Genomic DNA, 21,041 nt, shown 5'->3' on the forward strand with positions numbered 1-21,041 from the left:
CCTACATTCTGGAGACTGTTTTTGACCTGATGAAAAGGGATTTTTCTTTACAAGTTAAAGTATTCTTCTATCATCCAGTCCAGTAAACTCCCTTGATCTAAATGGCTGACTGGTATTCTGGAGCTCACCTGAACATTCTTTCTTTTAAATTGTAAAGCATTGATATTCGTACACCTAAAGTTTATGATATGTCTCGGATTATTTTTCTGATTTTTCAGCCTCAGTATGGCCAACTTTACTGGCATTGATACCTCTTTGTTCCTTATGTTGAGTGAAAACAGTTACAGATTCCAAATGAAATTACCACATTTAGAATCACCTGAAGGCCTACAGATTAAATATGCATGACTTGACAATGCAATAACCCACACTTAACCAAGGAACAGCTGAGCAGCCAATTGTCCAGTTAGTTTTGGTTTCTTAAAATAGAGGAGACTACATATAAGACAGGCTGGAATTCCAATACAATTCACCCATTTCTAATGTATTGTACTTGATGTCACACCAATAACAATTGAATTAAATACTGCACTGTATATGTATACATAGAGAGTGAGAGAGATTTGTTAACATTTTTATTATGTTGCTGTCAGACACACAGAAAGCTATGACTGAGATTTGGACACCCAACAATATCTCCACACCCTTAACCACTTGGCAACTATTTTTTTTTAATTACCATTTTGTGTTGAAACACTCCTCACTAAGACAAGCTAGTAAATATTAATAAAATAACAAAGAAAAGTGCAGGTTATAATAAGTAGCATATGCTGCATGTTCACTAGAAACTGAAGTTGTCAAGTACCTACAAAAATTGATTAAAGCATTATGAATTTCTCAGACAATTAAACTAATGAGTTTCATCTCAGTAGTGGCAAAAGACTTGAGTGTATATTTGGCTAGTTTTTATTTATTGATGTATTTATTTATTTTAAAACCAAGAAAGAAATTCATTAATACTTGATTTGTATGATCTTAATATAAATGTGAGATTATAAATACACTGGATGGTCTAACTTCAATAACACATTCCATGAAGCCACAAATTATTGGAGGTAAGAACATAAAAACCTGTACCTGATCAGTTGGTGCTGTACTCCCTGTATTCTCCCAGGGCAACTTGTTCTTCCCTTTGCCAGCACTCAGCACCCTCCTGTGGGTAGGTGGGTCTTCACAGAAGGGAAGAGGTGACATATACCCCTGAACCAGATCGCTGTCAGGGTCTCCACGGTAGCTGTGTGCACTTTGTGTTCTTCCACCCCCCAAAAGCCATTCCATATCTGCACCCTGTGGCACCATGTGAATCCCTCTGCTGACAGCAGAGGAGGGTATGGGTACAGCGTACTCTACCAAACCTTGGGAAGTCAGCTTTGGCAGTACTCTTCTTGCTAATCTGGCTTGAACTGCTGCCATGAGGCCTTCAACGTCTTGCTGAAGTTCCACTTGATCCACAGCCTTTACTAGAGGCTGCATTTTTCCTGAGCCCATGGACGAAGCAAGGACAGCAAAGACTTCCAATGCTGCATGGCGCACTTTTCTTTTGCTGTCAGCTAAGGAGGGTGCCACCGCAAAGCAAAGTTTTGGCAGGTCAAAATCTTCACTAGGGAATGTAAGAAGTGAAGCGATGATGATACTGATTACCTCCTCTCTAACCCTTGAGTTTTTATGTTTGATGTTTTCCAACAATAGATCTAAAAGCTTTTGAGGACCAACACTTTTCATCAGACCCATGCAGACATTCATGCACTCTTGTTTGGTAACCACTTTACTATCGCCCAGCACCTTTACTGTTGCAGATACTATTGGTCTAAGAAAAGGTTCTGCATTGGGGCCCAATTTTACTACTAAAAGTGCCAGAATTTCCAAACTACCCTGCATCACTTTAAAATTGCTGTCATCCAAAAGGCTACAAAGTAAACTAATAAAACCAATCAGATTTGGTGAAGGCACAGTTGTCAGGTCCATGTCCAGTAGAGCACATCTGAGCTCCTCTACAGCATGTATTCTGGCTTTGTAGTCTTCTTGGTTCAGCAACCTGGCATGGAGCTCTTGAGATATGAATGCAAACTTGTTGCTGTTGGAATCTCTGGAAGTAGCTAGAATTGGATGATGTGTGTGGCTCCTGTTCAATGCAGTAGTCCGTCTTGGGCTCATAATCCCCAGATTTTTATCCATGTGGCTTGCACCTCCATTGCTGGATAGCTGCGCATAGTTTTCTTCAACAAAACGACTGTAGTCCTGTTTCAAAGCTGATGGCAGGCGTTTCAAATACGAATTAAACTCCTCTTGTCCGACATGTGCTCTTATATGATTCATAGTGCAGAAGGCCACCAGCGGGTCATCCACGCCACTGCTCAGCTTCTTGGCAAGGCAAACAACCAGATCGTAAAGGTCCACGGTAAGCAGGTCCTTAGTTAAAAATACGGGTAAGGTGACAGCAGTGGCAGTCCTTACCTCGGGATCGGGGCTGTCTAGCCCGTATTTGGCTAGAGCAACGAACACGTCCTGGGGGCTGCGACTAAACTTGAGGCACTTATGCAGGGTCTGAACCAGTTCCTTGCGCACGACCGGACTCTCATCCTTCAGGTCACGTACCAGGCCCGGCAGGACCGCCAATCGGAAACTATCGAACTCCTCTCCTGGCGCCTGCACTAGCTCCGACACTAGCTGCAAGCACGAGGCTCGCACTTCCCTGCGACCGTTTTTCTGCTGCAGCAGCGCCACTAGCTCCTCCAGCACCTCCTGCCCGTTATTCAGCGACAGTCTTCCTCCGTACCGATGGAGGTGGGCACGGAGAGCCCTAATAGCTTCGAGCCCCTGGCCTCCCCGCAGCTGCCTTAGGATGACCGCTTGCTGCTCCTCCTCCTCCAGCTCCTGCGCTGCTTTTGGGGGGTTGGAACCTAGGGGCCACCCGCGACCGGGATCCGGAGTCGGGCTAGCGCTCATCCCGCGGCCCGACCTCAGGAGATCGCTGCCATGAAGCCTGTGCTGCTCTTCATTCTCTATGTGTTTGTGGCTCTGAAAAGTCGCAGTCGGGACTACGTTGATAATCGAGCCGATTGCAGCACTCGCTGCTGCCATGAAGTGCGAAAACACAGCCGTCTCCAGGGGCGGGCGCGCGCTCCTCCCCAGACGTCACAACGATCCCCGCCTTCACCGTCATAGAGGGCGGCTCCCTACCCTGGAAAGGGACACTTCTTAATATTTAATGCAAACGATGCACGTTCTTCTGCGCGCGTATTCAACTAAGCAAACAGGTCAACTTTGACGTTGTCATGACAACTTCGTGACACTTGCTCTGGGCACGAGAAAACTTCAAGGAAAATAAAATGGCGTGCTAGTCACGTGAACAAACGCCGTGCTTCCATGGTGACGCTTGAAACGCGTACTCTATCGTCAGCAACTTGTGCACGGTGCTCATGGTAAGTGTAGTTTTAAGTAAAATAGTGGCGTAATTATACACGTGAAGTGCAATGAAGGAAAAAACGAGCGTTTACTACTTATAGGATTTTCCAGTTTTCAATTTCGCTGCCGTGATGAGTCGTTGACGCTCCTGGTAGCAGTGAGCGAAAGATCGTAGCAACCGTGAATAGGTAAAAGTCCGTCTGAGGGGACACTCATTGACACGCACGCACACGTTCATTCGTACGTGGCCAGTTTAAAATAGCCAGTTGATATAAATTATTAGTTTATCCCAACAATCCAATTTCTAAATCCAAATTTTTCAATGCAAGACTGTCTAATTGTTAAATTACGCAAGAAGCCAACCGTAAAGCGCAAATGTTGCGTACAGGATAGATGGATGTTTATTTTGTTTTTAACTGATTTCTCGCTCTTTATACTAGTTACTTCTTTGTGAATTATTATTTATGAATTCTCTTGTACTGAGCATTACCTTATGACTTTTAATAATTTTTTGCGTTTTTTGTGAAGTACTTCACCATGAAGTATATAATGAAGGGCACTTTTCAAAATAATGATTGACTGAAAACAATATAATAGTAAGAATCATTATAAGGGTAAATGGAGTAGGTTTACTGGAAATATGATGCCTCATTTACCCAAATAAGCATGTATAATACTTAATGATCATTTAGAGAATGGTTACAAGTACTGAATTTTAATAAGAAATGAATCTGGGTGACTAATCACAAAAGCAAAAATAAGTTACCAAAAGCCATTTATAATCAACAGCTATTTTATTATTTAAAAATCAAAGTACAGTAATCTATTTTTTGCTCCATTTATAGCACAATGGTTGGAACTATTGTCTCATGCTTCCACAATTTTGGAGTTCAATCTGGCAGTAGCAGTCTGGTCATTCTGTATATGTCTGAATGGATTTTTCCTTTGGACACACAGGTTTTCTTATACCTTCAAACAAGTTATTGTGTCCTGCAATTGACTGGCCCAACATCCAGCAGGGTTAGTTCAAGTCTTGTGCACCTAGACAACAGCCTTTGCAACTTTCAGGTGGATTAACAGACTTAATGTAATGGATGGACAGAATTTAAAACTGCCCTATTAATATTAATATCCATGATATGAATGAAAAAAGAATGTTATGCAATAAGAAAACATTATGTTTTTACACAAGTGTAAAGGATAAGCTACACATCCATCCATCCAATCCACCAAGAAATAATTGTTTCTATTCTATCTCATAAGTAACTAACATGATAAAACTATGTTATTAACTTCTGTAAGGCTCTTTCCTAGAATGTTGTTTCTACATAGACTCCATTGCATCTGCTACTTCTGTTCCAACAATCCATTTTTTTTGTCTTATTTGGAGCATTAGAAGTTCTAGCCACATTCTCTCAATATTCCACTGTTATTTCTAATTGTGCTGTAGTTTTAATTTAATGTACCCATGATTTTGTCAGTTTAACATATACTGCAACCCTGTTTACTCTGTTAAGTACATTTTGATGCTGCACTATTAATGGCATTATTTAAAATAATTATTCATTGATTATGTTCAGCCAATGTTCAAAAGCTTTCTGTGAAATGTTTACAATGCATTAAAATTACTGCATACTGAAATCATCTTTATGACATGCTAATTTTGCCATATGTATAAGAGAGTTAAGATTAATTTCCTTAAACAGAAGTAGATTTAACAAATGGATTAAAAACTACTATTGCAATTAAATTTACAATAGTACAGCACTATACAAAAGAAAAATAGTGTACATTTACATTCACACTGTAAAAAATGCAGTAAAGATATTTTACATTTACTGTATATTTTCACAGTAAAACTACTGTAATACAATATATGGTTAAATAATGATATTAAATAGATAAACACATGTAAATTTACATTTAAGTAGTGTTTTAGCTGTCAGAATCAATTCATTGTTCCAATGTGCAAGACTATTTTATGAATAATTGTTGCCTTGCCATAAACTCACAATGGTACAGAATTCTAAATTTGCATAAAGTTAGTATAATTTCATAAGGGACTGCCCCTTTGCAACAAAGCTGTAAATTCTTTCTTATAAGCCACACATATTTTTTGCACTGTAAGGAACAAAAATTTAATAATGGTTAGAAAAGTATTTTTTCAGTGTAACCTGAATGTTTCTTATGGTTATGTAAACTGGTTTATGCACAGTTACTTTTTAAATAACATGTAGCGTATTCTAAAATCAGAAACGCAATATTTCCTTCTCCACTGGAGAACATGCTGCGAACTCTTTGTAAACAATGAATTGTATTAGTTGACTAAATTAACTGTTAATATTGTTTAATGTCTTAGTGTTGTTAGTTGATGTTGATAATCTAATAAGTACGGGTTTCCTGTTATTTTTACAATAAAAGTCAACTTCAATTAGCAAGCTTCAAAATCGCAAAAAATGCTGAATAATCTATCTATCTACTGTATCTATAAAGTTTTAGGTACTATAGCGCAAATAATTGTGAGTTGTATATAACATAAGCGGAACTGTTCTAGCAGGCGCATACTTGTAAAAAGCCGGGCTATCCACTACCGCCTGTGATGTTAGATTCGAGTCCTACAGCATCCTCAAATCCCTCCACACTTTCACTCTCGACACTGAGCAGGACTCTACACTAATTGGAAAGATACACACTTAGGTAATGTTACCTTACCATCAAATGTTTGTAGTTCTGCTTATACTATGAAAGGCGCTTAATCAAATTATAATTATTCATAAAATTAGCTACAAACACTTCTTCAAAACATCAGGTTTAATCTAGTGTAGCTTTAATGTACTAAAGTTAGCGTCTTTGTATTTTGGCACTTTAGATAAGCAGAAGAAGATGACATCAGCCTGCATTTTTAATTCTTAGGAGTCAATGCAGCCTTAAAGAATGATAAAATTTTGATTTTTGTGAAAACGAACCAAACGAAGCCCCATACGAATCACAGCGTTTAACTATCTTAAAATGAAATGTAATGCGACAATGTTAAAATTTAAATAGCCTTATCATCGTAACGAAATTCCTAAAATGCAGCAAAACGTAATAAAACAACATGCCACTTACTAGTATCGACTTCCGCATGGAACTGTTTAAAGGGGGACTGAAGCGACAAAAGGGCAGCTGAACGCTCGACAGCTAAATCACATCTTATTTTGGTGCATCTTTTGCATCCGAGCATCAAAGTTTGTCTTAACAGTATCCGCGCGACCAGCTTCCTCTACGGACCTGTGCCGGGTTCCCCCTAGCGGTCTCTCGCGGTCAAGGGCGACGGCTGTGACGTAAATTACTGTACTTGTGCAGGTTACAATGGGAGATGTAGTGTCTACTATTACAAACGTGTAGCTTTGCTGTTTCCGCATAAGGTATCAGTGAAGCTGCCACAGCATTAAAAAAGAAAAGCAGATTATGCCTACTGAACTAAAGAAACTGCCATGTGCAAAGCAGATAAAATAAAGTTTCCTTGCAAAGCCTTACTTTCAGCTACCTCACTGTGATGATTGCCATATAAGATAATATTTTTATATGCATTGAATCCAATACAGGAGTGCAGGGATCAGTCTCAGAAGCACGGCCATTTCTAATATTTTCTTGCCTTTTTGGGGCCTTAACTACAATAGATATTTTAGGAGCGCCAACCTTCATTTATGTTTGAGCTGTCCAAATCCCCCTGGCCACGGGTCCCCTCAAGGGGATGCTTAGCCTGCTTGTGCAAGGAAATTGACCCTGCTCAAAAGCATTAGGTGCAATGGATGAAAAAAAGTCTTTTCTCAGCTTCATATTTTATCACCTGTTTAATCACAAGGACTTGCTTTTGGGATGTGATGTGTATTTGATTACTTATGTCTGCAGGGCCACAAAAATAATCATCTCCTGCTATTTTTCCCCCATTTGTGATAAAGACACTAATGGAGATAAATAATGTGAAGAATTTCACATCTTTATTTAGGTTTCTCTTCTGAGGCTCATTACAGAAGGCAGGAATCACCACTTGATGGGGTGCCATTCCAATACAGGGCTTCCCTCACACACATATCAAGATTCACACCTATGTATCTATACAGTTATTTTATTTGTGTTCTTTTGCTGAAAAACATTAGTCTGATATTAATTCATGGCAATGTAGTTCTAAATGCACATATTCAATAACATTTTTATTTATTTTATAATAGCAAATATATTTATTTTTTTTAACACTGTCACATACACCACATAGAGCCATAGCAAGGTTTGGGGTAGCCACCCGCATATTATTTTCCTGGCTGCAAATTGCAAATAAATGACAGCACTGATGTGCACAAACTGGATCCCAAAACAGAACTGAGGAAATAGGGAAAAGGTGGAGGCTTTTAAAGGTCAGGGTAGGAAGTGACATCAAAGGGGCTGGGATCGGAAAGGTCTTCAGCCATAGGCTTGAGCCTGGACATGACATCAAGGGGGCCGGAGCCGGCAAGGCCTTCCTCTATAGGTCCAGACCTGGAAGTGACGTCAACAGGGCCAGGTGGAACTTCCCGTGAATGGTCTGCAGGAAAGCAAGAAAAAGAGTCAGTGCACTCTGCCGCATCCCGGTCAGATTCGGAATTGCCCTCACTCAAGCTCTTTAGCTGCCTCCCATGCGCACGTGTATGACAACACATAATTATTCCCTTAGCATTATTTCACTTACATGAAGCTAAATCTTTAGATTATTGATTCTCAGACTCGATGTGCTGCTGGTTTTTGTTCCAACTAATTTTTCTGCTTAATTGGTACCCCAGCATCTAATTAAAGAAGTTGTTATTTTATTATTTCCCAGTTTCTGTTTTAAGGTCAATATACAAAACTAAGTTTGGTAATTTTTTCTTAGAATGTGACAAGCAGTTCTGAATGCAGATGGAACAGTGGTGCAATGGTAGCGCCGCTGCCTTGCAGTAAGAAGACCAGGGTTCATGTCCTGGATCCTCCCTGAATGTAGTTTGCATAGGTTTCGTCTTGGTGCTCTGGTTTCCTCTTACAGTTCAAAGACATGCAGGTTAGGTGGACTGGCAATACTACATTGGCCCTAGTGTGTGGTTGGAATGTGTGTGTGTGTTCACCTTGTGATGGACTGGTGCCCGGTTCAGGGTTTGTTCCTGTCTTGTGCCCTATGCTAGAGGGATGTTGTCCTGCAACCCTGTTTAGGACTAAGTGGGTTAGAAAATGACTGACTGACTGATTTATACATGTTACATAGGGATTATTTCATGTTTTTTAACTTGGTTTTCAAAAATGTCATCATCATCATCATTATTTTATTTCTGTTTTTCCAAGTATTCTGGTGGTTATATTATAATTCATTAATGAGCATGTGGGCGGCACGGTGGCGCAGTGGGTAGCGCTGCTGCCTCGCAGTTGGGAGATCTGGGGACCTGGGTTCGCTTCCCGGGTCCTCCCTGCGTGGAGTTTGCATGTTCTCCCCGTGTCTGCGTGGGTTTCCTCCGGGCGCTCCAGTTTCCTCCCACAGTCCAAAGACATGCAGGTTAGGTGGATTGGCGATTCTAAATTGGCCCTAGTGTATGCTTGGTGTGTGGGTGTGTTTGTGTGTGTCCTGCGGTGGGTTGGCACCCTGCCCAGGATTGGTTCCTGCCTTGTGCCCTGTGTTGGCTGGGATTGGCTCCAGCAGACCCCCGTGACCCTGTGTTCGGATTCAGCGGGTTGGAAAATGGATGGATGGATAATGAGCATGTTAGGTGACTAATGCTGAAGTAGTGGCAGTCTTTTAGCACTCAGTGTCATTTGCCTGGGTGTCTGCTCTGTTCATTGTCAATTGTCGTTATTAGGATACAATTAAGGGAACAAACTACATAGAACACACGTATTAATAGGAAAACTCCAAAAGAGTGTTAAGGATTATAGCTATTTGAATAAATGCCGCAGCCACGTGGGGTTCTTGGGACAGAGTTTAAGAAGCACTGCTTTCCATTTAGAGCATGTTATTGAATGGAGACTGTCTGGTCAACTCGAACACAAATCAAATCAAATAAAATTTCACCTGTCACACACAATTATAAACACAGTGCAAAGCCGTAGTGAAATACTTAGTTGCAGAAGCTGAAGAAAATGTAAACATTATAATAAACTCCAACCCAAATCCCAACCCACCAAACACACATAAGAACTTCTGGGCTGGATAACAATGGACCTGCTGCAGTCAGTAACAGGCTTGAAGGTATCACAAGAAGTAGCCTAATCAGATCTGCTCAGGCATTAGCATTTGACTAGAGAAGGCCCAAGCTTGCTGTTTATACAAAAGGACTATGCTCACAGAAGTTTGTTCTTTGAGATGTTCCCCTAGATGAAGTCACTAGCAACTAGGGGAACTATGAACAATAGGTTGATAACAAAGTAAATCATTTCTGTTTCTGTGTTAATAAACATTAAAACAGGATGATATAACTTATCTCCCTAGGCAGTAACTCAATGAATAACTGCATCAACTTTAAAATAGTTCAATCATGATTTATGTTTAATACAAAAAATGCTTATTTATTGCTATTTGATTGTCACTGCTTATTTTATTGTTCATTCATTGTTATTATTCATTCATTTATTCCAGCTTAAGACAAACATCAGGCAAATCCCACATCTGTTATAAAGTTAGAGAGTTCCCAAGCAGTCAGTCCCAAACAGTTTCCAAAAATGATCAATACAGCTGAAATCCTGTCATAAACCCTGGCTAGTAACAGAGGGGGCTACATAGAATCATTATAAATAAAAGATTTATTATTCATTTATTCCTATTAATACGTTTGTACGTTTGACCGAAAATAAGTTTAGAGCATCACAAAGGCAACACCTTCAAAAAAGGAAATACCAAAAACAAACACAGACCTAATGCTAAATCCAAAGAGTAGTCAAAATACAGAAAGAATATAAAAATCCAGAAATTTAGAAAGCACTAGATACAATTATAAATCCAAAAACTATCCATCCATCCATCAATTTTCCAACCCGCTGAATCCGAAAAACACATTTGAATGAACTGGAAGAGGCTGTGTGTTGTCCCTGACATTTTAAGGCTGAAGGCAGTCCCTTACACTGATTGGCAGGCAGCCTCGCCTCTTGGGGGGAACCACCCACAAAACACAAGGGACGTAACATGAGCATAAGGAATCAAGTAAACAGGGGCCTAACTACCATGTGTATAGGGTGTGACATCACACGGCAGAAGTAGCAGGATGATTTCTGAAATGTACAGGGCTATACTGTCTGCTCAGATTCATCCAAATGCTACAAAACTGATAGAACGATGCAAAGTACAGTAGTGGAATATTCTTCAAAAGCAAAGTCAATCAACTGACCCCAACTCAATTGGACATGAATTATACTTGCTGAAGACAAAACTAATGGCATAAAGTCCAATGAAGAAGCAGCAACTGAAGACAGCTACAGAAACAGTCTGGCAAATTATCATTAGGGTGGAAACCCAGCATCCATGTGTTCCAGACTTCAGGCAGTCATTGACCATAAAGGATTTTCAACCAAATATTGAAAATGACTATTATATTTATTATTATGTTAGTTTGTCCAAATACTTTTGAGCCCGTGGAAATAAGGGCTATGCAGAAAAATACTGTCATTCCTAAACGGCTCATATGATATTTTTGGTGAACCCCTTAAGTTAAACTTGAAAGTCTACACTTCAATCACATAATGAATGCTTAATTTCAAATCCATTGTGATGGCATACAGAGGCAAAATTATGAAAATTGTGTTGTTGCTATCCAAGTGTTTATGGAAGTAATATGTATTACTTTTTGGAATTAAACCCTGTACTTTTGAAATTGATGGTGCTTAAGGAACAGTGGCTGGTACTTTTGGAGCTGGGGCTCCTAACGCAGTTGGTACCTGATCATTTGTATTATCATAATTAGGTACATGGGAAGCAAAATGTTCTTTTACTGCTATAGAAGTGACATAAGGTTTTAATTGGTTGTGATGAACATCTTGAGTGGATTCATCAGGAGAGCCTTGTGGTTTACATACCATACTCCATTTCCATCTAAATGTCAGACTCCCTGTACAACAAAATAAGGACCTTGCCAGTGTGGTGCTAGTTTACACCTGGAATGTGCTGGATTATTCAACCAAACCACATCTTCATGATAGGCAGTGTATTTTACTCTTTGTTATACTGGGCCTTTTGGGGATAATGGGCATGTTGGCAGTGTTACCAATTGTACTAATAAACAAACTGTGAATATGACATACAGATATAGCGTATTCTTCAGGAGTGCCAGGAGAAGCAGAACATAGCTCTTCAGTGGATGAAAAGATGAACTAGCAACTTGGGTATGTATTCAGTGATAGAATGGACACTAGTATTGTAGGACAACTGAATTGAGCGTAGTACTCTCTTAAAAATAAAGGTGCCAGAGTGGTTCTTCAGCACAATGCAATAGGGAAACCATTTTTGGTTCCCAAATGACCCATCCACATGAAGGTTCCAGAAAGATCAATTTATTTATTTAGACCTGTAACAGGCTCCATACAATAAATAACCATGAACTGAAGATAGATTTGTGAAATACCAATGGGTCATGTTTTATAAAGTTTCCAATTGACCTCCTGCTTTGGCTACATAAGTCAGAGTGTTTGTATACAACCATACAGGATAAGTCAATGTTTCTTAATCTGTTAGCATTCTGCAATTTAGCCTACCATACATTAAATATTTGCTTTGTCAAGCAATAGTTCTATAAGGAACCACATGACCCAGTAAACAACAATAAAATACCATTAAAGAACCATTATTTCTAAGAATGTAAAGTATCCCAAGGTTGATTCTGTTAGTAAAAACATTTAACTAGTTGTTCTTCAGGAATCCAGTTAAACCTTACTATTAAGCTATCCCCTTTTGGATGATATGGGGAGGTTCTTTTCTTTACAATGTCTAATTTGGAAAACAAATCCACTTCAAATTCCGTTCCCTGATCAGTGTGTAGTTTTTCTGGGATTCTTTGCTCAGTTATACATTATTCAAAGATGTGTTGAGCAACAGTAACTGCCTGTTGGTCCTGCAATGAATACAAATTTACTTATTTGGTGAAATAATCTTGCATCACTGAAACATATTTCTTGCCCATAGAAATTATGGGAAGCTCAGTGATGTCTGCAAACACTTTCTCAAATGGTTGACTAGATCTTACTGTTTGTAGTGGAGGTACACACTGTTTACAATATCCCTCTATGTTCTTAGACCTAAATGGACAATAAAATTGCTGTGTTGCTTAGAAAAGTGTCTTTTTGAGGCCAAAATGGTGAACTGTTTGATGTCCATGTACTGTAGAACCTTGCTAACTGTTTGGTGTCCATGTACCATAGAACCTAATTTCCCCTTGGGGATTAATAAAGTCTATCAAATCAAGTCAAAATAAAACTATTATTACTTGGGCAATGAGAGGTTGACTTTGCATTTCCATGCCTCTTACCATCTTGATGTGTGATAACTCGATCATACACATGAAGTTCTAAATCCCAACGATCTCTTTGTCTTGTAGCATCATGCTGAATGGTCACATTCTTTAAACTTAGTAAGGGATGGTGGTCATTAATAATAATAATAATAATAATAATAATAATTCATTACATTTATATAGCGCTTTTCTCAGTACTCAAAGCGCTATCCACACAGGGAGGAACCGGGAAGCGAACCCACAATCTTCCACAGTCTCCTTACTGCAAAGCAGCAGCACTACCACTGCGGATAATAACAAAAGGACAACCAGTCAAGTAAAGATAAAAGCGTCTGACTACACTATTGCCCACAATTTTTGGTCAAAGGTGGACCAGATTCATTCTATAGCTGTTAACACATGGTTTGCATATGCAACTAAGCTTTTCAACACCCAGCACTGGTGCATTCAGCATTATGAGTAGCATCTGTGTATAAAATGAAGAGTGTTGAAGTGTCCGGGTATTTCAGTATAGGGGGATTAGAAAGTGCTTGTCAGAAATACTGAAATGTCACTTTGCACTTTCTTGTCCAAGAGAATGCAACATGCTTTTGTGTCTATGTAAAGGGGCATCTTTTGTCGCAATTGTTTTAATAAAGCGGCGTTAATATGAGTAGAGGCCTACAAACACTCTGACTTAAGTAGCCGAAGCAGGAGGTCAATTGGAAACTTTATATATTACTGTAGGTTCTAACTTAACGCCATCCTTTTACACTTTGTACCCTAAAAAGCGTACAGATTTCAAATAACTAAAATAATAACATAAACGGCATCCTACAAGTACAAAATGCGACTTTCTCAGTAGCTGCGCAGTACCTTGTACGTCTTGAAAGTGCCGCCCACTTCCATGAGGTCACATTTCACGTTTCACTTTCCCCTCCCCTTCCCGGAAGTTTCGTAGTCCAACCTGTTATTGTGTGTGTTTGTTTTCCTGGACTGGTGCCTGGGGTTCCTATTGCTGCATTAATCTCTCTCTCTCTCTCCATCCTGCAACGAAAACATCCCCAATTGTACCTGTGCAACGGCAGACAAATCATAGGTAATATAAATATTATTTTTATGGAGGTCTCCTTTTAATTTGCATTTGTTGTCGTTTGTACTGCATTTTGTGCGAGGCATCGCGGAAGCTCGGCGCATTTGGCGTCAGTTTACAATCACAGTAATGTTTTTAAAACACGGCAGTCTTGTGCATAAATAAAATCGAGCGCCATATGTGAAAAGTAGTTAAACCGACACATCGAGGGTACCTTAAATATTTGGTGCGTAAATTAATAATGCACACCGAATAAGGGGATGGGAGCGATTTGTGCTGCAGCGGATGCCATTAGCCTCACTAGTCTGATATTTCGTTGAGTGGGAATGAATGAATGAGTAAAACAATCTGTTTAACATTTTTTTCTGACTTCTTTGCTTCAGAAGCGCTTTGAGTAGTGAGAAAAACGCTATATAAATGTAAAGAATCATCAGTATTATTAAAATATGTAACAGGGCAACATGCTTTTTTGTATTGTAAGTTTTTGTTTTCTTATTAGGAGGACGTTTTCATGAATAAGGGTATATAATTATTTCGTTATGTTAATTTTTACCTTTCGTTATGTTAATTTTTACCCTAATGCAGGCATTTGCCATCAAATGCACTACGCTTTAACGTGTGGTGAGCTTGTATCATTTTACGACAGTACATGCGTGAGGGTGCTCAGTCATAGACTTGTGTCCCGTCTAGTATGCCGTCCAGGACTGGGTCCCACCTTTCCGGCATATGCCATTATGGATGGATTGGTATGAATGTAAAGTATGTATTGATCAGCACTTGTCTGCAAACCATTACCAAGTTTAAAAAAAAAATGAGAATCGGTTCGCTTGTCAGCATGGAAGCATTGATTTGAGAAATATACTTTTTTGCAACCGTGAAATGTGAAACAAATAATGGAAATGGTTGGTGGGTTGATTGGATTAACATATAAAGAATATGAAGTTAAATTCCCATTTTAAAAAGTTACAGCAGTCAAGCTACTTGTTTGAACATATAGTAGGCCAAATGTTGTTTTGTTTTTTTATTTGAACTATGTTTATGTTTTATTAGCTGGATTTGCATATAATGCAAAAAGTATCCACTGTAACTGGTACAATTTTTTTTCTCAAGAAAATTTGTTGGGATAGTTCATTCTTTGTTACAATATTTTGAATCCAGAATGCTGTACAAAGATGATATTACAAAACTTCCCACTGAAAATTATTTGTAAATTTATTCTGGACAAATTCAGTTACCAATTAGTATACTGTTTCAAATATACTTTGAGAGAGTTAACTTCAACTTGTACATTTTGAATATTTCCTCTGATACATATCCAACAGCCATTCCTGGTGACAAAATGGATTTCCAATACAAGTTTGTACAAGCTGAAGCCAGTTCTGCCTCATCATAAATTTTAAACAGTAAGTTAAACCATAACTGAAATTGCATAGAATGTTTTTCTGTTTTATGACTAATGAGTTTGTAAACTTGCCATTGCTTTTGAACCGGAGGTTGGCAAAGAAAGCGAGCAGGGGGCAGAGTCCCCTAGTAATCCTTAAAAACACTTAAGTGAGAACCTTAAGAATTGCGTATTCTGGAGCAATCTAGAACAACATAGGGATGGTAAAAAGTTCTTGAAAAATCCAGACTAGCTGAGATTGACTGTACTGCAGTTAAAACTGTCTCAATTCTGCTTTGTAAATGATTGAAATCCAATATGACCATGTGCTGATTTCTTGAATTTAGAAAACTAATAAAATGTAATAAATCAGATGGGACCCAATAAACAAATATGAATAACAACTTCATGATGACTTTAAATTCTTTACCATGTGGGACATTGCCCATAGATGCTAATTGAATCCTGTCTGCTGAATCTGTCTGCAAGATCCTCTTAGAAAATTACACATCTGAGGCACGGCATTGCAGAAAAAAACATGGCAGTTGGGTTGTCTTGGCAGACATTTTTCTTTTTACATTTCGGTATAAAGATCAAATCTGTTTTGCATGTTTGAAAGTTGGAAACCTTTTGAATAGAAGTATAACCAAGTTTTTGTTTAGAATAATTCTGTATTTAAAACACAAGCCTGTCAGATAACTTACTGTTGCGGTTGAGTGAGGTATGGCATGATCACAGGGTATGTTGCTACTCCAGTGGGATCGGCCCTTTTAATAATTGTGCCGACAAAGCACAAATAATAAGAACAAAGGCATAAGTTGCAGTATCTTCAGAGAAATTAGATTAGCTTGGTTGACCACTCAGTCCCCTTGGGGTAGAGCTCTGTCCCAGGGTCTACCCAGTTCCAAAATGAGACATCACTTTTCATGAATGCCTTGGTTTTATAGTCTTGGTTGGCCTGAAGGGATGGAGTCAGTTTTCCTCATTGGCCGGCCTCTCTAAGCTGTAGTTATGGGGAGGAGGGGTAATAATATTAGCAACAGCACCCCCTCGTGTCCCAGTGTAGTTATCTCTTCACTCTGATAACCCTGGAAGGAGAGCCTATGACATGCAGCGTGAGCAGTTATGGTACTAACACAATTATAATTTTTCTCTAACCATATAAATTATATTTAGGCTCTTGAACTAATCTGAATACCCTAACATATTTACAAAATTATTTGAAATTGAAGTATAATATTTATCACTAATCATTTAACTCTGATCTCTCTTTTTGTATCGTTGCTAGTGTATTCAAATCAGCAAATATCACCATCCAGTCAATGCTTGGTATCGGTTTTTCAGGCAAGGGAGAACTTTTTTTTTTTTTAGAATTTCAGGAACAGAAGCAAATGTGAAAATTATAATCATCAGGTCATTGATGATGGTGCACAACAGAGGACAGGATTTGCAGAGTTTAACACAAACATTAATGTAAAACTATTCTACTGATTATAACATTTTTAAAAATTGTGTTAATTTCTGGAATCTGTTTAAGGAGACAGTCAGAATCTCTATTAAATGTCTCTTAAGTTTACATTGGAAATGTTTTGTTAAAAGGGCAGGTGTCTTTTAACTTGCAGGACAGTTTGAAACAACCTAGGAAGAGCAAAGTTTTTTTCGCATTCGGTTTCATACTATACATTTATTGTTTTTAATCATACGGATCTGCCTGATCACATCTCCCAAAGAGCCAGAACATAACGTAATTTTTCCCCCCATAGGATCAATGCTTCTTTGGTATCTGTGTGTGAATCACTGGAGCCCACAGCAACTGGTCTTGATATTGCAGGTAGTGCTGAGCAAATGGAGTTCAGATTTGTTCCATGCAATGCCAAGGAACATTCTGAGGATTATGTGCATCATCATTTTTATTTGCATTCAGGTCAGTTGTTATGTGCATTTTCAAATCACCTCATTTCAGTGACACAGCTGATGGTGTACTGGGTGGAGGCCACTTCCGATGCTTTTAAGGAAGCAAAAACAGTAACTAAGTATCCACCCCAAAAATGTTGTATTGCTCCTGATGTTCTCCCTGTTGATAAAATAGGTAGGAGCAAAACTTGTCACATTGAAGATGACAAGTTTGATGATTGCCCCTGAAAATTATTGAGCCTGTTGATTATCCTTCATGATTGCCAAATAACTAAATCTGACTGCCAGTGAGGAACATAAATTGCTGGTAAAATGGTTTGGAATTCATTCATTTCAGCAAATAAGAAGAATTAGATCAGTGCATATCAGCTGCTGATTTTGGGATGGTTTGGGAACATCTAGAAGCATCCTATGGCTCATCTGAAAAAATAGAAATTGCATTTTTGAGAAGCTGGAGCCATTTCAAAAAATTAATTCTTCAGAGTTATTTAAGTTGAAAGGAGTTGGTTATTTGCTGAAAGAACTAGGGGGCTCTGCCCCCTGTTCACTTCGCTCGCGAGCCCCTATGTGGACGCAACGTGCTAGCCACTTTGCAGCTCTCCCGCTCGCGTATGGGGAAGTGGATGTACAACTTAAGCAGATTGTTATTTTCATGGGAATTGTTATATATTCATAATGGATCTAACTATTTTACATTACAGTGAGTAATTAACCATAGTAAAAAATAGTAAAACTTAATAGATTGAAAGAAAATTATGTTTCATGTTGTTTTATACTTTTTCGTTCTGTTTGGCTTTGAAATTAATATGCAAATACTTTTTAAACTTATACTTTTATCGTAAAACTTCAGTAAAAACAATATTTGGAATTAACTTTTCGTCAGTATCGCTTTGAATTTTGATTCCGTGTTTGGAGTTGCATCATGAAAACCCAACTGCCGTTGAGTGAATATCATTTCTTTCTCTCTAATAAATAAACAGACTTTTTCAATTGTTTGGCCCTGTGATTTGTTGTCATAGCAAAAGCTATTCTAACGGGAAACTGTAAACGTTTTAATATTAATGGCATATCAAGATCTCTTTTGGTGTCTGTTTTCCGTGGAAGATGTACTACATTACCTTTCTTGTCGCATGTTAAAATTTTACATGTCAGAATTGTTCGACCAATTTTGAATACAGCTAATCTTGTCCTATTGTATAGCCCATCACTCTTGCATAAATTGTGCAATGACATTACGATACATCCTTCTTTCAACAGTAATTTGGCCAGTGGAAGACTGGACGGTGTTAATGGTTATAAATATTCTACAGGATATTGTAAGTTGATGTTTTCATCTTCTGCACCATCACCACCAACTGTTTCAGCATAGTCGATTGATGCGCATTTAACCAATTTGCCGTGTAACTGATCAACAATTATTGCGTTTATTCGTTTGACTTCGTTTGTCGGTGCTAGGTTTGCCTGTGTACTCCTTTCTTCTGTTGATAATCCTTTGGGATGAAATTCTTCATTCAAATTTGGACATAATAAGTAGTCTTTTATTGGGAACTTAAAGTGAGGAAAACGTAAAAATTTACAAGAACTGAGAGCGCAGGAACTGTGTCTGACAAAAGAATTCACATGAATGAGAGGCGAGAGGACTGTGGCCTTGGGCCGTTAACCGTAAATGGTTGAGAGGATGGCGGGAGTTGAAAAATTCTCTTGGAAATAATCTTGTCTCGTCTCATGATTTTCTTTTATAATAGAGATATATATTATAGTAATGGATGGCGGCACACATCATTACCCAGCCGGGATGCCTCTGTAATGGAACAACAAGGAGAGATGATTTATGAAGGGCACTGCCTCCCCTGAGCTGCTATTAAGCAGTCCTTCTGGGGTGCAACAGTGCCTCGGAGTCCCACAGGGCTATATGGGACTTGATCTTGGTCGGCTCAGCCCTGTTGGGTTCTGTGGATGACAACAAGGGACGCTGCGGGAGCAGCAGTGCCCTACTTTGGGCTTCCACCACACCTGGGAGTAATTTCAGACCTCCTTAACAAGCCACCTGGAATACTCCTGGGTTCTACTTCTCCAGGAGCCAGAGTTGGGAGGGAGTCAGAGGAAGAGAGAAAGAAGAAAAGGAAAAGGACTGTTTTATTGGTACTTGTGCTGTGTTGTGTGGAGGGAGCAAAAAGTGCTTCCCATGTAAACATGTACTGTAGCTGGAACTTGTGTCTGTGTATATATCTGTGGGTATATCTAAACGTATGTATGGAAATGGTCACATCATGCAATAGTAATCATGGGAGCTGAATTTGACAATTGTTATTTCCTACTGTTTTATTAAAACTACGTAAAATACAGTAAAGCAGTTTAATTGCACCTGAATGCTGTATTTGGAGATTATGCGTATATATACAGTTTGTGTATGTGTGCAGCCAAATTGCCTAAAACCCATGAAAGCTACATGCACTAAAGGTATTAGCAATTTAACACCCAAGCCTATAAACAAACAAAGACAAAAATCACAAAATCAAACACGCCTGTAAAGAATTGTCAAAATTAATTTGGGTAATTTACTGTTTGTGAAAATGCATTGAATTTCTATAAAAATAGGTCTGTATTTAAAATTGGGATACTCTGCCATGGTCTAATGAAAAAATTACAAACTGGAACATGATTCAAGATTTTTTTAAAAAATCAGACCATTCCAGGATTGTCCTTTTCATTTTAGTGGTGAAAACTACAATCCCTCGTATGAAGCTCAGAACCAGTTAGTCACTAATGTCTTGCCTTACTCCATGTGCATCTATGATGCTTCTAACATTGTGGCACAAGGATGTGAACTGGAAGTATTTGTCCACTGATACATTATCTGCTCGTAAGTTGAGACAGTGAGAAAATTGCTTGGAGATAGATGCCTGCAGGGAAGCTTGTTAACACTTTATTATTTATGAAAGTTGCTTCAACATACAGTACTTACTGTCTTTAATACTCCACAGTTTTGTATGAAAGAGGATACATATATGTCATCTTTTCATTAGTAACTATGTGATACTTTGTGCTAAAGCTACATTGGTTTGCCACAGAATTAAAAAAATGTTTCATTAAGAATTCATTCATTTTATATTTGCAGTTACAACAATGATAATTAGTCTATATAGAGTTTTTTGGTTTTTTTTTTAAATCTGTGAATATTTTAGGATGACCACATGAGAAGATAATATTAAGAGTTGGCTTAGATCTGGGAGTGGGCTATCTAAAGGGACTTATAAAAGGGAAATAATTATACGAGGAATGGGAGTGATTTTATGTCAATTGTTGATTAATGTTTTTTTTTTTTTTTTGTTGCTAGTGAAACCCAGACCTGAGATTTTGAGGGTGAATCATCAGGTCATCCAACTCACTTTCAAGACTTGTAATACTCTGTAGCATTTAAATATTTCTTTATAGTTTTTCAAGTCCGTTTTTATTGAACATTATCCACTTTTTTCATACAGCTTTTTTTAATCCATTGCTGTCAGTAATTTATTTTCAGTTTTTTTACAAGGTTGTTTACATTGAAGTGAAAAATGGGGAAAATCTGTTAGCATATAACTAAAAGAAATAAAATTTATGTTGCATGTTTTTTTATATTGGGTACTTACTAGAAATTATGCCAGAGTATACGAGAAGGAAAATTGCTGAAAATCCCTTAAAGTAATTTTGTCTTGGGTACAGGGATCTCATTTGCTGCATCAACTGTTAAAGTTAATGTTAACAAACAAGCTTGAGAACCTGTCCTATAATAAACAAACCAGCGATTAATTAA

At 38.3% G+C, this 21,041-nt stretch overlaps 2 protein-coding genes across 2 annotated transcripts in view; one reads left to right on the plus strand and one right to left on the minus strand.

The window, feature by feature from the left end:
• The window catches only part of LOC114666504 (TOG array regulator of axonemal microtubules protein 1), a 114,131-nt gene extending 110,921 nt beyond the window's left edge, over nt 1-3,210 (minus strand). The window contains 1 exon segment of the mRNA XM_051919905.1: nt 1,078-3,210. Within this exon segment, the coding sequence (XP_051775865.1) occupies nt 1,078-3,081 (2,004 nt within the window). The 5' untranslated portion in view covers nt 3,082-3,210.
• A 10,612-nt stretch (nt 3,211-13,822) lies between these two features.
• The window catches only part of LOC114666416 (kelch-like protein 28), a 31,720-nt gene continuing 24,501 nt past the window's right edge, over nt 13,823-21,041 (plus strand). The window contains exon 1 of the mRNA XM_028821270.2: nt 13,823-13,959. The gene's annotated coding sequence lies outside the window, so the exon portion shown is untranslated. The remainder of the gene's footprint in view (nt 13,960-21,041) is intronic.

The sequence above is a fragment of the Erpetoichthys calabaricus genome, chromosome 16 (genome assembly GCF_900747795.2).
Source record: "Erpetoichthys calabaricus chromosome 16, fErpCal1.3, whole genome shotgun sequence".
Taxonomy (NCBI): domain Eukaryota; kingdom Metazoa; phylum Chordata; class Cladistia; order Polypteriformes; family Polypteridae; genus Erpetoichthys; species Erpetoichthys calabaricus.